At 47.9% G+C, this 15,317-nt stretch overlaps 1 protein-coding gene across 10 annotated transcripts in view; it reads left to right on the forward strand.

The window, feature by feature from the left end:
* The first annotated feature begins 8,487 nt into the window (after positions 1-8,487).
* Positions 8,488-15,317, forward strand: part of SYT7 (synaptotagmin 7) — a 155,996-nt gene continuing 149,166 nt past the window's right edge. For 5 of the 10 annotated variants that reach the window (XM_068133840.2, XM_068133843.2, XM_068133845.2 and 2 more), the window contains exon 1: positions 8,632-8,797. In XM_068133840.2, the coding sequence (XP_067989941.2) occupies positions 8,767-8,797 (31 nt within the window). In that variant the 5' untranslated portion in view covers positions 8,632-8,766. Of the gene's footprint in view, positions 8,798-15,317 lie in introns of all 10 variants that reach the window. The other 5 variants (XM_078767113.1, XM_078767111.1, XM_078767114.1 and 2 more) reach the window with 5 other exon arrangements.

Below are 15,317 nucleotides of genomic sequence, written 5' to 3' on the forward strand. Positions count from 1 at the left end.
GTCATTGCACCTTCTCTTACACACCCAGGTACACCCATTCCGCTCACAGACCTGGTCACACACCTGACCACCGAACACCTTTGCATACACTCGTCGTTTGCACACCTCAACAACACACCTCTTCGCGCCCCTTCCTCGGTCACCTCCTCTGTGACAATCACAGGTGTGCTCTCACTCGCACACCCAACCACGTGCCTCACGACCAACTCCAGCGTGCATTCCCATACGCGTTCTACCATTCCAGGTGTGCATCCCTCCATTCCAGGTGTACATCCTCTCTCACCTGCTACAACCAACTTACGCTCCGTGTCACTCTTACTACTCTCATCTCCACACTCGGTCGTGCACTCACCCTTACTCTCGACAGCGCACTCTTTCCTCATGCACCCGTCCGTTACACACCTTTCTCGCGCATCCTCTTGTGCACACTCTCTCGTTACTTCCTCCGTAACACTCACCACAGGCGTGCATCCTTCCTTACTTTTGACAGCGCACTCTTTCCTCATGCACCTGTCCGTTACACACCTTTCTCGTGCATCCTCTTGCGCACACTCTCCCGTTACATCCTCTGTAACACTCACCACAGGTGTACACTCTCTCGTTACATCCTCTGTAACACTCCCCACTACACGCTTCCATGTGCTCCCTCGCACACGCGCTACGACCGACTCACTCTCGACAGCACACTCACTCCTTGGCGCGCACTTTTTCCTCACACACCCCAGAGTCGGACATTCTCGCACACCTCCTCCTTCGCACACCGTACTTGTCGCACACTTCACCAACGGCCTCTCACGAACACCCGGATCCAAATCAACCCCCAAGCCGACTGAAACTCCCCTTACATCATGTACATTCCCACGTATATCGCCACTCACCTTGGCACCTCGTCTCCGCACCTCCTTCGCCACCTGCAAACTCTTTATTTGGTTAGCGAGCACAACATCACGATTTGAGCACCGACCTTGTACATATTCCATCACCTCCTCCTGTATTTCTCTCTTAGTTTCCGTCCGTCTCCTTTTAATTTCACTCACCCCCTCTTCCACCTCCTTTATCTTTTGATTCACCTCTTTTATTTCCCGGTGCGTCTCCTCTATCTCGTCCTCTAAGGCTACCTTGACCGTTTCTATGTGCGTCCTCACCTCCCGGTCCTTCGTCTCCATTACCTCCGTCACCTCATCCAACCTCGTTGTCAGTCCCTCACGTACCATCTGACATTCCCTCTGTGTCGCTATCAAGTCATTTTTAATGTCGTTTTGTGTCGCTTTTAACCCTCCTAGTACCGCAGTGTTCCTTTGAACCTGCTCCACTAACTCCGTCTGTCCCACCATCAGCTGTTCCACCTCCTCCGTCAGGTCCTCTATTCCCCCTTGTAACCTCGCCGTATTATTCCTCACTTCTTTCTCCATACACTTTTCACCTCGCTTTACCTCCTCGCATACCCCCGAGACCTCCTCACTTACACCTCGTCGTATCTCCTCTTTCATCTCCTCCCTCTCTTTTGTAGATGCCACCCTCATCTGTCCCAATTCATCCCTCTGAGCATCCAATTTGGTTTCTACCCCGATTTTCACCTCCTCTATCTGCTCTCCCATTTGTTTAATTTCTCGGGCGGATTGCTCCCCTATTTCCCGCAATTTGCCTTCCATCCTATTTTCTAGCCCCCTCAACCCATTTTTCACCCCCTCTATCCGATTCTCCTGGGCAGCCATTCTATTTTCCACCCCCGTTAACCCATGTTTCACCCCTTCTATCCCATTGTCTAACCCCTCAAATTTCTTGTCTAATCCCTCAAATTACTTGTCTAATCCCTTAAATTTCTTGTCTAATCCCTCACTGGTACCCCTCGCTTCATCCCTTATTACCTCCCAACATTCTGTTTTCCATTTTTTCACGATCAGCCCTCGCTTCGTCCCTCATTTTGTCCATAAGGGCCCCCATTTGCTGGAAAAAAAGGTTCGAATCCACCAGCGGCGCTGCTACGGTCGCGGGCGCGGTCGCCGTGGCCATGTGCGAGGCACCATTTTGCGCGCCCGTAACCTCGTGCGCGAGAGCGCCTTTTTGTGCGCCTGATACCCCCTCAACCACATTGCCAATGTTCTCCTCCTCTCTTTCATCCACATACATTTCCCCGAGGTCCTGGGTCGATTCTACCCCGTCTATCTCTCCCACCGACATCCCGTCGTCTTGATCAGCCATGGCGCGATTTCAAAATTCGGGTTTTTCTTTAAAAACAAAACAAATTTCGGCCGCTCCAAATTTTGACCAAATTTTTTCTAGATGTTTTACAAATTTGGTTCGGGCTCACTCCCGAATCTCACTCCCAGACACCAATTGTTACGCCAATTGTACAATTGTGTCCAAAATTTGGGCTAAATGAATTTAGTCCCAGGTCCGAATCCGACACTCCTGACACCAATTGTTACGGTCCGCGGTTAAGGATGTTATGTTTGCCGAGCGGAGGCACCGTGACCTAACAGTTTCCCCGATTCACCCGATTCACCCAGACGTTGGCCGTATCGCGCCACAGCTATTCAATATGGAAAAGACAAAGACGACGGATGTGAAGAAAAGGAATAAGAAGACGAAAAAAAGGTTGAAAATACGATTACTATTTATTACTATTTACAGGCTCAAAATAACCAAGGAGAAGGAAAGATAAGAAAATAATATACAGAAGCTTTTTAGAGACACAGTGAAAATCGCTAGCTTATCTAAACAGACTTAATTAATACTCAGGACAGAACAAACGAAGACGACTCACACGGGGAATGATGATAGGAATGGCAGGTGGATGTTTGGCGGGATAGGGAGGTCCAACTGGTCCTGCAGCACGATCGGCTCGTTGGGCAGCCGCCGTTCCTTCGCGGCCCTGCTCCAAACTGCCGTCCAGGCCCCAAGCGGCTGTTGAGTGTTGTTGCTGCTGTGGACGCTGCTGCTGCTGCTGTGGACGCTGCTGCTGCTGCTGCTGCTGAGCAAGGCGACGAATAGCAGGCTTTGTGCTTCCCTGGATGATCTCTTCTCTTGGACCTCACAACCCAGCTCTGCCTTGGACCCTTTCAACTCAGCTCTTGTCATAGCTCCTCACCACGCAGCTCAGCCTTGGACCTCACAACTCAGCTCTTGTCATAGCTCATCTCTCATCTCCTTGGGGAGCGTCCCGCGGTGGGTTATATAGGCCCCGCCCCTCAACCTTCGCGAACCTCCTTGATGTTTCTCTCCACACCCTCTCCAAGTCCAACCCCTTGTTCGTGGTTGGTTGAGTGGGGCTGACTCACTCCTCCCCTCTATGACGAGGTGGGGACCCGCCTTTCTTCCCCAACCCTGCCTCGTGGTCAATGGCGGCAATTGTTGGTTGGCAATGCGAATGGCAATTGACGAAAGGGGAAATGGAGGTTTTTGGGAATGGGAATGAAGGGAATCTATCTTTTTCACTTGGTGCAATGGAGTGTCATGTTAATGGACGACAAAGCCTTAATCTAAAACACATAATAAAGATATAAGCTACTGAACAAGGGTTTTAGCGTGTCCTTCAATGTGTGCTTTATGGAATTAACTACCGGGACGCCCTTTTAACCTTTACACAACACTGGAGGCAGGAGGGGCCAGAATCAACCAATGTTACATAACAATTTCCAATACAATACAACACAATAAAAAAATACAATCCTCATATCCGCAACAATATATATACAATCAAACACGGCGAGAGTGGGCGTGCCCGGGCGGCCTGGGCGAGCCCGGGAAAGGCAAGTCTGGACATTCCCAGGAAAGGCGAGACTGAGCGTCTCCGGGCGGTCTGGGCGAGCCCGGTACAGTGATCGCTCCCTGGTTGCGTCTTCGGCAGGTGTAAGGCGATTGTGTATGCTCAGCGGCAACCGCTACAATAGCGTTCTTCCGTGTGCCAAGATACATCCACACATCAGATTATAAGTTGGTACTTCGCTTATTTTTCAAGATATTTCGCTCACAAGGTTCAGACATATATATGGTGGCGGCCATCTTGGAGTTTGACGTGGCGACCCAATTTTCAATAGCGTTCTTCCTTGTGCCTAGATACACCCACACACCAGATTAGAAGTTGGTACTTCCCTTATTTTTCAAGATATTCATCTCACAAGGTTCAGACATACATGGCGGCGGCCATCTTGGATTTTGACGTGGCGACCCAATTGTCAATAGCGTTCTTCCTTATGCCTAGATACACCCACACATCAGATTAGAAGTTGGTACTTCGCTTATTTTTAAAGATATTTCGCTCACAAGGTTCAGACATATATATGGTGGCGGCCATCTTGGATTTTGACGTGGCCACCCAATTTTCAAAAGCGTTCTTCCTTATGCCGAGATACACCCACACACCAGATTAGAAGTTGGTACTTCGCTTATTTTTAAAGATATTTCGCTCACAAGGTTCAGACATACATGGCATACATGGCGGCGGCCATCTTGGATTTTGACGTGCGTTGCACACACACACCAAATTCGAATGCGGTCCTTCGCTTACGCACGCCCGCACGCACGCCCGCACGCACGCCCACACGCACGCACACACGCACGCCCGCACGCACGCACGGACGGACGGACGGACACATGGACGGAGGGGAAAACCATAGTCCCCCTTTCGCTCCGCGGTGCGACGGAGGACAAAAACAAACAAAAAAAAACTGAGTGTCTGGGAAATAAACTCGGGCAATAAAAAACTTCCCAAGGGTGACAATATGTATGTCACCCGGTGGTTTGAGTCAGTCGACCCTGGAGGCTAGGAAACCATGAAAAAAGTGTGGACTCCAAACACACACTTTAGTGGCTTGGCGTTTCACAAAGTGCACCATCCTTCGGATGGACGTTAAGCCGGGTGTCCTGTACTCTAGCATTAATCGATGAATGTTCAAAGATCCCACGATGTATTTCACGAAGACGAGGCGGCAAGTTATTCCTGGCATCCTGAACAAATTAAAAATTCCCTGACTGTTGGAAGGCAATGGCAAACCACCCAGCGTAACGCATGCCATGAAAACACTTTGGCAGCAATGAGAGTCTGAGAAAGGGTGTAGGATAAACCACCACCACCACCAAAAATTATCATGACGACTAACTACACCACGAGGTTTTGATAAATAGTATCCAGGTATGCTCGTCTCATGCAACATTTCCTCTTCTTTCCTCATTTAGGGTTAGGGTTGCTGTCCCGCAAATATTCCTGCAGGTCGCACAAGATCTGCCTGCAACCCTCTTATGGTTAAACTGCCAAAATCAAGACTCTCTGCTCACCTTCACTCCTCTTTTCTCCCGCCTCTGGAACAAACTCCCTCACTCTCTTCGATCCCATTCCTCCCTCCAGGTCTTTAAAACAGCTGTTCACCACCATCTCTTATCTTCCCCCATCCAAAACCTTGATCTTTTCTACCCCCGCTAATTTCACCCCAATTCCACTTTTTTGAAATACCAACTTCTGTCCTGGAAGTCCTTGGTGTCCTTGTGTTTTATACTCCGCCGCCCCCCCCCCTTCCCACGCCTCCTCCCCCCAAGCCCTCTCCCTCTCGCACGTCTCCCTGCTTTCGAATGTTGTGTTTGTGTGCTTCCCCTTCTCTCCCCATCTTGTCTTCCGCTCCCTCTTTTTATATATTTTGTTTGTCTGGTTGATTTGTTTGTGAAATAAATGTTAGCTCTTTCACGAGGCTCGATTCAGTATACAAAAAAAAAAAAAAAAATCCCCAACATTTCCTCATATCCTCTTACACACCTCTTCTTGTTACATTTCCTCATTTTCTCTTACACACCTCTTCTTGTTACATTTCCTCATTTTCTCTTACACACCTCTTCTTGTTACATTTCCTCATTTTCTCTTACACACTTCTTGTTACATTTCCTCATTTTCTCTTACACACCTCTTCTTGTTACATTTCCTCATTTTCTCTTACACACTTCTTGTTACATTTCCTCATTTTCTCTTACACACCTCTTCTTGTTACATTTCCTCATTTTCTCTTACACACCTCTTCTTGTTACATTTCCTCATTTTCTCTTACACACCTCTTCTTGTTACATTTCCTCATTTTCTCTTACACACCTCTTCTTGTTACATTTCCTCATTTTCTCTTACACACCTCTTCTTGTTACATTTCCTCATTTTCTCTTACACACCTCTTCTTGTTACATTTCCTCATTTTCTCTTACACACCTCTTCTTGTTACATTTCCTCATTTTCTCTTACACACCTCTTCTTGTTACATTTCCTCACTCACAAATTATTATTTTTAGCGAAAAGCCACATAATCTCTGTAAAACACACCTGTGGCTCTTTAAAGGCCACCAACGAGTACCGGCAGACGGGATATCCGGCTTAACGTCCAAATCCCATGGGAGTGGTTGAAGCCTCGCCCGGCTGCCTATGATGCACCAGGATGGCAGTTTATAGCCTGTTCAGGGTTCGAACCCAGGCCAGGCACCTCAGAGGTGACCCCGGTAGTTGATTGCTCGTATCGATGAGACGCGAATACCTGCACAGCAAGGTAAGCTTACAAACGAGGAATACACATACCGCACACAAACTTTAGCAACTGCGAGACATTTTTATTTTTACAACTTACAAGATGTAATTAAAGGTTGAGGATGTTATTAAATTCTTCATATTACAATCTCGCATTTAATTTTAATTTAACATAACGATGTCAGGCACGTTCGTGATTGGTTAAATAAGTCGTCGTGCTATTATATCCCTCACCTATACAGGTATCGGGCTGCGTTGCCTGCACATTATGAAGTTAAAAGACTGTATTACAAATATTTAATCATAGCTTATCAATACAAATAAAACGCGCGAAATACTCAGGGGGAGAAGCGCCAAATGCATACGTAATGACGTCATATAATCGTTTACATGCGCAACGTGCTCGGGAAGGAAGCTCGTGATGGGTAATATGAAATCGTGGTTCGGAGTTCCACAACGCTGGATCGGGGATTTGACTAAAACATGCACTGTGTGGTGAGCTGCGTAAAAGGTGGGGGGAGGTGGATGGGTTGGGGTAGAACCGTAGGTGAGGGTGAGGGTGAGGGTGGTGATCATGTGGTGAAGGGTGGAGAGTGGGGGTGGTGAGGGGTGATGATGTGGTGAGGAGTGGGGAGTGGGGTTGATGATGTGGTGAGTAGTGATGATGTGGTGAAGGGTGCAGAGTGGGGGTGGTGAGGGGTGATGATGTGCTGAGGGGTGGGGAGTGTGGATGATGATGTGGTGAGGGGTGATGTGGTGAGGGTGGAGAGTGGGGGTGGTGAGGGATGGTGATGTGGTGAGAGGTAGGGGGTGGTGAGGACTGAGGGGTGATCATGTGGTGAAGGGTGGAGAGTGGGGGTGGTGAGGGGTGATGATGTGGTGAGGGGTGGGGAGTGCGGATGATGATGTGCTGAGGGGTGATGATGTGATGAAGGGTGCAGAGTGGTGAGGGGTGATGAGGGGTGATGATGTGGTGAGGGGTAGGGAGTGGGGATGCTGATGTGGTGAGGGGTGATGATGTGGTGATGGTGGAGAGTGGGGTGGTGAGGGGTGGTGAGGACTGAGGGGTGATCATGTGGTGAAGAGTGGAGAGTGGGGGTGGTGAGCGGTGTGGGGTGGGGCTGATGATGTGGTGAGGAGTGATGATGTGGTGAAGGGTGGTGATGTGGTGAGGGGTGGAGAGTGGGGATGATCATGTGGTGAGCGGTGATGTGGTGAGGGTGGAGAGTGGGGTTGGTGAGGGGTGATGATGTAGTGAGAGGTAGGGGGTGGTGAGGACTGAGGGGTGATCATGTGGTGAGGAGTGAAGAGTGGGGGTGGTGAGGAGTGTGGGGTGGGGGTTAGAGGGGTGAGCGGTGGGGGTTAGGGGTGATGTGGGCTGGGGGAGGAATGGTAAAGGTGATGGGGTGAGGGTTCGAGGGGTGAGCGGTGGGGGTTATGGGTGGTGTGGAGTGGAGGTTAGGGGTGGTGTGGGGTGGGGGTTAGGGTGTTGTGGGGTGGGGGTTAGGGGTGATGTGGCGTGGGGGAGGAGTGGTAAAGGGGTGATTGGGTGAGGATTAGAGGAGTGAGCGGTGGGGGTTAGGGGTGATGTGGAGTGGGGGTGGAGTGGTAAAGGGGTGATGGGGTGGGGTTAGAGGGGTGAGCGGTGGGGGTTAATGGTGTTGAGGGGTGGGGAAGGAGTGGTAAAGGGATGGTAAGGGGTGGTGAGAGGTAGGGGTGGGGGAGTTGGTGTAATGTAGGGGAGGGGAGGGTTGTGTGGAGACGTGCCGTGGGGTTATGTGGTGACTGGAGAGTGAGTGGGGAAGGCTGTAGCTTGTTTTGAAGAGTTGGGGGGGAGGGGAGGAGGGGAAAGAGTAAGGTGGAGGCTCATTAGTCTTCAAGCCCGCAATGAGACGAGTTTGGGTTTCCAAATCGTGCGCTGAGCTTGGTACTCCAGGTGCTGGGTAGGAAAAGTACGGCATGGATTCACATGGGGATGGAGTCGGAAGTGCGAGGCACAGCGGAGCCGCGGGTCTGCGAGAGCATGGGGTGCTGAGGGAGCGGTTAAGGGCGGGAGAGCTAAGGAAAGTCGAGTCGCGGGGAGTTCCAGAGTTGGAGAGGAGGGAGGGGATGGAGGACCCGATAGTTAGAGCATCAAGTGAGGTGTAGACCTGAGCATACGGAGGGTTTAAAGAGAGACAGGAGACAAACAGGATTTTTCAGGGCGCTTACACATCGACAGAGTGAGGACAGATCGTGCGGACGCTGGGGATTGGAGCACGACCCTCGGAATGGCTCCGCTCACTGAGACGACGTCGACCTGTGAGTCCCTTTTCATTCTTGCGTGTCAGTATGGTGCGCGTGCAGCAAGTGCTCCGTGCTTTCGCCGCGTCTCCCGCACGCCTCGCTTTGCACGCTGTCCGACACACCGCGTAGTCTACTTCACACCCCGTACCTCACACCGTACATTTCACACCGCGTACCTCAAACCACTTACATCACACCGCGTACCTCACACCGTGCATTTCACACCGCGTACCTCACACCGTGCATTTCACACCGCGTACCTCACACCATGCATTTCACACCGCGTACCTCACACCGTGCATTTCACACCGCGTACCTCACACCGTGCATTTCACACCGCGTACCTCACACCGTGCATTTCACACCGCGTACCTCACACCGTGCATTTCACACCGCGTACCACACACCGTGCATTTCACACCGCGTACCACACACCGTGCATTTCACACCGCGTACATCACACCGTGCATTTCACACCGCGTACCTCACACCGTGCATTTCACACCGCGTACCTCACACCGTGCATTTCACACCGCGTACTTCACACCGTGCATTTCACACCGCGTACCTCACACCGTGCATTTCACACCGCGTACCTCACACTGTGCACCTCACACCGTGTATCTCACAAAGTACCTCACACCGTGCATTTCACACCGTGCATTTCACACTGTGTTGCGTGTACCTCACTGTGTATCTCACAAAGTACCTCACACCGTGCACCTCACACCGTGCATTTCACACCGTGTAGCGTGTACCTCACACCGTGCATTTCACACTGTGCACCTCACACCGTGTAGCTCACAAAGTCCCTCACACCGTGTATGTCACAAAGTACCTCACATCGTGCACCTCACACCGTGTACCTCACATCATGCACCTCACACCGTGTACCTCACATCGTGCATATCACACCGTGAATTTCACACTGTGTAGCGCGTACCTCACACCGTGTATCTCACAAAGTACCTCACACCGTGTACCTCACACCGCGTACACGCCATACCGTGTATTACTATTATACCTAAAATGCTAAATTATCTCACAGCATGTACCTCACAAAGTACCTCACACCGCGTACTTTGCTTCGCAATTCCTCAAATCCCGTACCTCACACAATGTATCTACTTCACACCGCGTACACGTCATACCGTGTATTATACCTAAAATGCTAAATTACCTCACAACATGTACCTCACACCGCGTCACACCATATACCTCACACCGTTTACCTCAGTGCACGTAAATACCTCACACCGCAAACGTCACCCCATATCCACGCGCGGCGCGTACCCGCCGTTCATCATGTACTATAAATATTAATACGTGATGTCGAACCGCCGAACGTGCCTCAGCAGCGCTTGCGAGAATTTGTCTGATCTCCGACGAGCGTGCCGCGGATTTAATTCTCACAACCATTGATTTGTTGTGATCATATATTAGCACATCAGACGTTCGGACAGATTTGAACCTGTCCTGTGTCTATATCATATACCAGGTGAGTTTTTATTCGGGTTCAAGTCCACTCTCCTTGCTGCTGGCTCATGGGGGTGTCGTCTCGCTCGTCTAACGTTAATCCCCCTCCACGTCGTGAGCGCGAGCCTCGTCCCTTAATCGCTCATTCTGGGGATGTGCTGCGCGAGGGGCGTGGCCGAGTTGCGAGAGGGGCGTGGCCGCCCAGGTAACCCTGGGTGCTGCTGTCTCGTCTAATTCAGAATGCCACGTGTGAGGTTTCTTTTTATTTCATTCCAGGAAGTTCATTAAAGTTTTCAAGGAGAAATTGTTGCATTTAGGGTGACAGGAAGGGTGTTTGTATAAACAAGTACCAATATGGCTTTTAATAGGAGTGGTGTGGGTATTGAGGTTCTACCCCAATATTATGATCAGAAGGATATTAATTAAAAGGGGAGCGAATGGTGGTTTGGTTTATCCTTTATTCCTGTACCGATCAAAAGGCGTACTCTCTTTTAGTAACGTATCACAGGATCTTCATCGTATGCACACCGGAGTGCCGATGCAACGGTTGAAAACCCCACTGTTTGAGCACTCATAGGAACCGAACCCACAACAGTGAGGCAAACTGACAAAAATGTGTGGAGGTGGAAGTTTATGCCAGATGTTATGACAGGTATGCACCCCTCCCATCCATTCTCCTCCCTTCCTGGATCTTAACTTGATGATCAACTGTAAATTCTCAACATTTTGCCGTAAGACATATGATAACCTTGGGTATACACAGTATTTAATTATCCCGATGATAACCTTAGGTTATACAGGTATTTTACAGGTATTTTGAAGGGTATTTAATTATTTTTTTTACCGAATTATTTGATTTTTCTACCTTTTTACCACCATAATTATTTACCTTTTACCTAATTATTTGATTTTTTAAACCTTTTTACCACCATAATTATTTACCTTTTACCTAATTATTTGATTTTTTTAACCTTTTTACCACCATAATTATTTCCCTTTTCCCTATTTATTTTATTTTTTACCTTTTTACCACCATAATTATTTACCTTTTACCTAATTATTTGATTTTTTAAACCTTTTTACCACCATAATTATTTACCTTTTACCTAATTATTTGATTTTTTAAACCTTTTTACCACCATAATTATTTACCTTTTCCCTATTTATTTTATTTTTTACCTTTTTACCACCTTAATTATTTACCTTTTACCTAATTATTTGATTTTTTACCTTTTTACCACCATAATTATTTACCTTTTCCCTATTTATTTTATTTTTTACCTTTTTACCACCATAATCATTTACCTTTTCCCAATTTATTTTATTTTTTACCTTTTTACCACCATAGTTATTTACCTTTTACCTAATTATTTTTTACCTTTTTTTTTTTTTTTTTTTAACCTTTTTACCACCATAATAATTTACCTTTTACCTAATTATTTGATTTTTTACCTTTTTACCACCATAATAATTTACCTTTTACCTAATTATTTGATTTCTTACCTTTTTACCTCCGTTGAGGAGTACCGTGCTATAAAAGTCGTTCAACTTCAGCTCTGTTTCCATCGGCGCAGGTGCAAGTATGCACCTGCAATCCCCATGTGATGCCAGCAAAAGGTGCTGCATTATGGAGCACCCACATTTTAAAATGAGGCGACGTGAAGGCAGGAAGGCCTAGACGTACGTGCACCCGCCTCTAATCCGTCTAACCTGGGTTTGGATCTCGGCCCAGCTATAAACTGTCATCCTGGTATTTCACAGGTGGGGTGATGCGTCAATGCGTGTGCCGTCATACACGATGAACGTTAAAGATCCCAGTGTGTCCGCCGCGAACAGTATGCGAGATATCTCCGGCACCCTGAACAAATTACGAATTCCTGCCCTAACCTTAGCCGAGTGTCAGGCCTGGCCGGACGCTTCGTGATACACTCGGGCCAAGCTTCCACCTGGCCAACGCCGCATGAACGTGGGAATAATTGTGGCCGTTAAAGAGGAGAAGAAGTGAAGAAGAAGAAGTTCACACATTGTGTTGAGCTGTTCGTTCTACGTCAGTCTCGGAAAACCGGATATGATGTTCCAATGTGGTTGAGATAATGTCTCGAGGAATTTGCCTTTATATTCGGGCGATTTTTTTCTCTTAAATCATATGTTGAAAACGTAAATTCTTGGGGCCTCCATAATTCAGGGGGTACAATTCGATGCATCCAAGGCTCAGATACATTTTCAATCTGCAAAACGTGATAATTATACCCAAGAGTGTTTTTTATTTATTAAAGACCATACACTTCCCGAGGAATCCTTGACAGTGAGTGACCGAACCAGCTCGCTCGGTTTAGGAGATCATCTGCTAGATATAGCAAAGTACCCATTGAGAGGGTTTCCTGTATTGTGTGAAATCCTTCTTTATTACCCATCGGAGGTCCATATAACATCCTGATTAAATATGACATCCAGGCTTGAGTACTCTTCTCCAATTTGGGGGTCATGTGACTCGACCGCTGCCCCTCACACTCCTTCACAAAATGTAAGCCAAAGCATTATGGACGATTGACATGTCTGGCCCTCAAATGCCTTTGCGATCCCTGTGTCATCATCGGTAAGCTTCTCGCCTGCCTTTACTCCACCACTAGTATCCCTTACGGTTTCCCTATCGAGCTTTCTGTTTGGTTCTCACATGACTCACTTCCTGTTGACTCACTTCCTGTCTTTCACTGTCATCACTTTTTTTTCCCTGCACTTCTGTTCTGTCAAATTCACTTCCTTACTATGTCTTTCCACATGTCCGATCACCTTCAAACGTTCATTTCATTAATAGTAATTATTATAGGAGGCCATTAGGCCTGTCAAAGGCTGCACCTAGTAATGCCAACCTATGGTTGTTTGTTCATGCCCTATCCTTTAAAATGCTGAGAATAAAGCAAGTAAGCAGCACGTACCTTTTTGAAAGTGTTTGGTACGACTCGGCCGAGGTTTAAACCCAGACTCGAAGCAGTCGCTCTGACTACTACACTACCGAGTCTGGTGTGTGTACACACACGCACACACACCACACTACATTCTTTTTTTAAATTTTTTTTGTGTACAAGCTCGAGGCTCGTGTAAGAGCTGACATTAATCACATAAAAACAAACTGACACATAAAACATATGATAAGGGGAGCGGGAGACAAAGAGGAGGAGAGAGGGAAGCACACAAGTACAACAGTAGAGAACAGGGACATTGGGAGATCTGTGGGAGGGAGAGGGCTTGGGGGGAGGAGGCACGGGAATTAGCTCTTTCACGAGCCTCGATTCAGTATACAAAACAAAACAAAACAGGGTAACACATGTGAGGGGTGGGGGGTGGGACAGGTATAAAAAACATGGACACTGCTAGGACTTCCAGGAAAGAAGTCGGTATTTCAAAAAAGTGGATCTGGGGTGAATTAGCGGGGATAGAAAAGATCAAGGTTTTGGATGGGGGAAGATAAGAGATGGTGGTGAACAGCTGTTTTAAAGACCTGGAGGGAGGAGTGGGATTGAAGGGAGTGGGGGAGTTTGTTCCAGAGGCGGGAGAAAAGAGGAATGAAAGAGTGAAGGTGAGCAGAGAGCCGAGATTTTGGCAGTTTCACCATAAGAGGGTTTCAGGCAGATATTGTGTGACCTCTAGGAATATTTAGGGGACAGAGCACAGAGAGAGCTGGGGGGGGCAAGGCCGGAGAGGAGTCGGTAGAAGACAGAAAGACCACCAACTTGCCTGCGGTGAGTGAGTGAAAGGCCCTCGGAGTTAGCTTCATCACGGGAGATTCCAATGATTGTGAAAGCTTTGGTTCAACAACGTGAAGATGAGCTAGGTGTGAGGCAGGAGCACCGGCCTATAGGGGAGAACAGTATTCCATTGACCTGCGGATGAAAGCCTTGTATGTGGTGAGGAGCTCAGGTGTGCCAAGGAATGACTTCGCACGATGGAGGATGCCCAGTCGGCGACTGGCTTTGGAGGCCAGCTTGGAAATATGGTTTTCCCAAGAAAGATCATGGCAGATAGTGAGACCCAAAACCTTGAGTGACAGAACTTCTCGGAGAGGATGGTTGAGAAAGTAGATGGGAGGGTTGTCGAGTCGGTCTTTTCGTAGCGACATAGTAAGAGTGTGAGATTCGTCAGGATTGAAGATCCTCTCTCATCATCTCATCTTCTTTCTCCTAACCCTCTCTCATCATCTCATCTTCTTTCTCCTAACCCTCTCTCATCATCTCATCTTCTTTCTCCTAACCCTCTCTCATCATCTCATCTTCTTTCTCCTAACCCTCTCTCATCCACCCTCCAAGGAAACTACTTGCAGTGATATGGTTGTTGGAGTTTAATACTCGCACGGCCCCTTGTGGGTGGTTTATTTCTGAAAGACAAACAGGCTCAGTGATTTCATTCCCAGGATGCGCACGGAATAAATGAGCCACCAGCCTATTTCCAGGTATACACTTCTATGTCATTAAGTCAATGACATGAAAAATGTTCCATGAATGAGACACTAAATGCAGTACAGAGTGCAAGACACACCATCGGGTTTTTAATGCTTCGATACATACAGTATGTATATGTAATAGTAAATAAATAGAGGGCTGGTAGGATGGCCTAGACTCTAGAGGTAAGTGTCCTCGCCCTGGGCTGTCTACCCTGGGTTCGAATCTCGATTAAGCTATAAACTCACTCTGGTGTTTCGCAGGCAGGCGAGGAATCAATGCGCCATCTCTTGGATGGACATTCGGCCGTAGGACCTCCTGCCAACACCTGTCGTTGGTTGGCATTAAAGATCCCACATTATATTTTAGAGTAGGGAAGTTATCGCCGGTGCTCAGAACAAATTCCCACGACGGTTCAACATCAGGCCTGGCCATCTGCTTCCAGAAAGAGTTGGGCCAGAATCATTCACGCCAGCAGACCCCAAAAGTGGGGATAATCAGGCCTGCTAAAGAAGAAGAAGAGGAGACTGCTAATAAAATCTAGAATTAATCTAAAACATACATATTTACATCGACGGCTTTCTTTTGCAAAAGCATACAAGCCTGTCGTATATCAGCTTAGC

This window comes from Myxine glutinosa, chromosome 13 (genome assembly GCF_964187855.1).
Source record: "Myxine glutinosa chromosome 13, kmMyxGlut1.1, whole genome shotgun sequence".
Lineage (NCBI taxonomy): Eukaryota > Metazoa > Chordata > Myxini > Myxiniformes > Myxinidae > Myxine > Myxine glutinosa.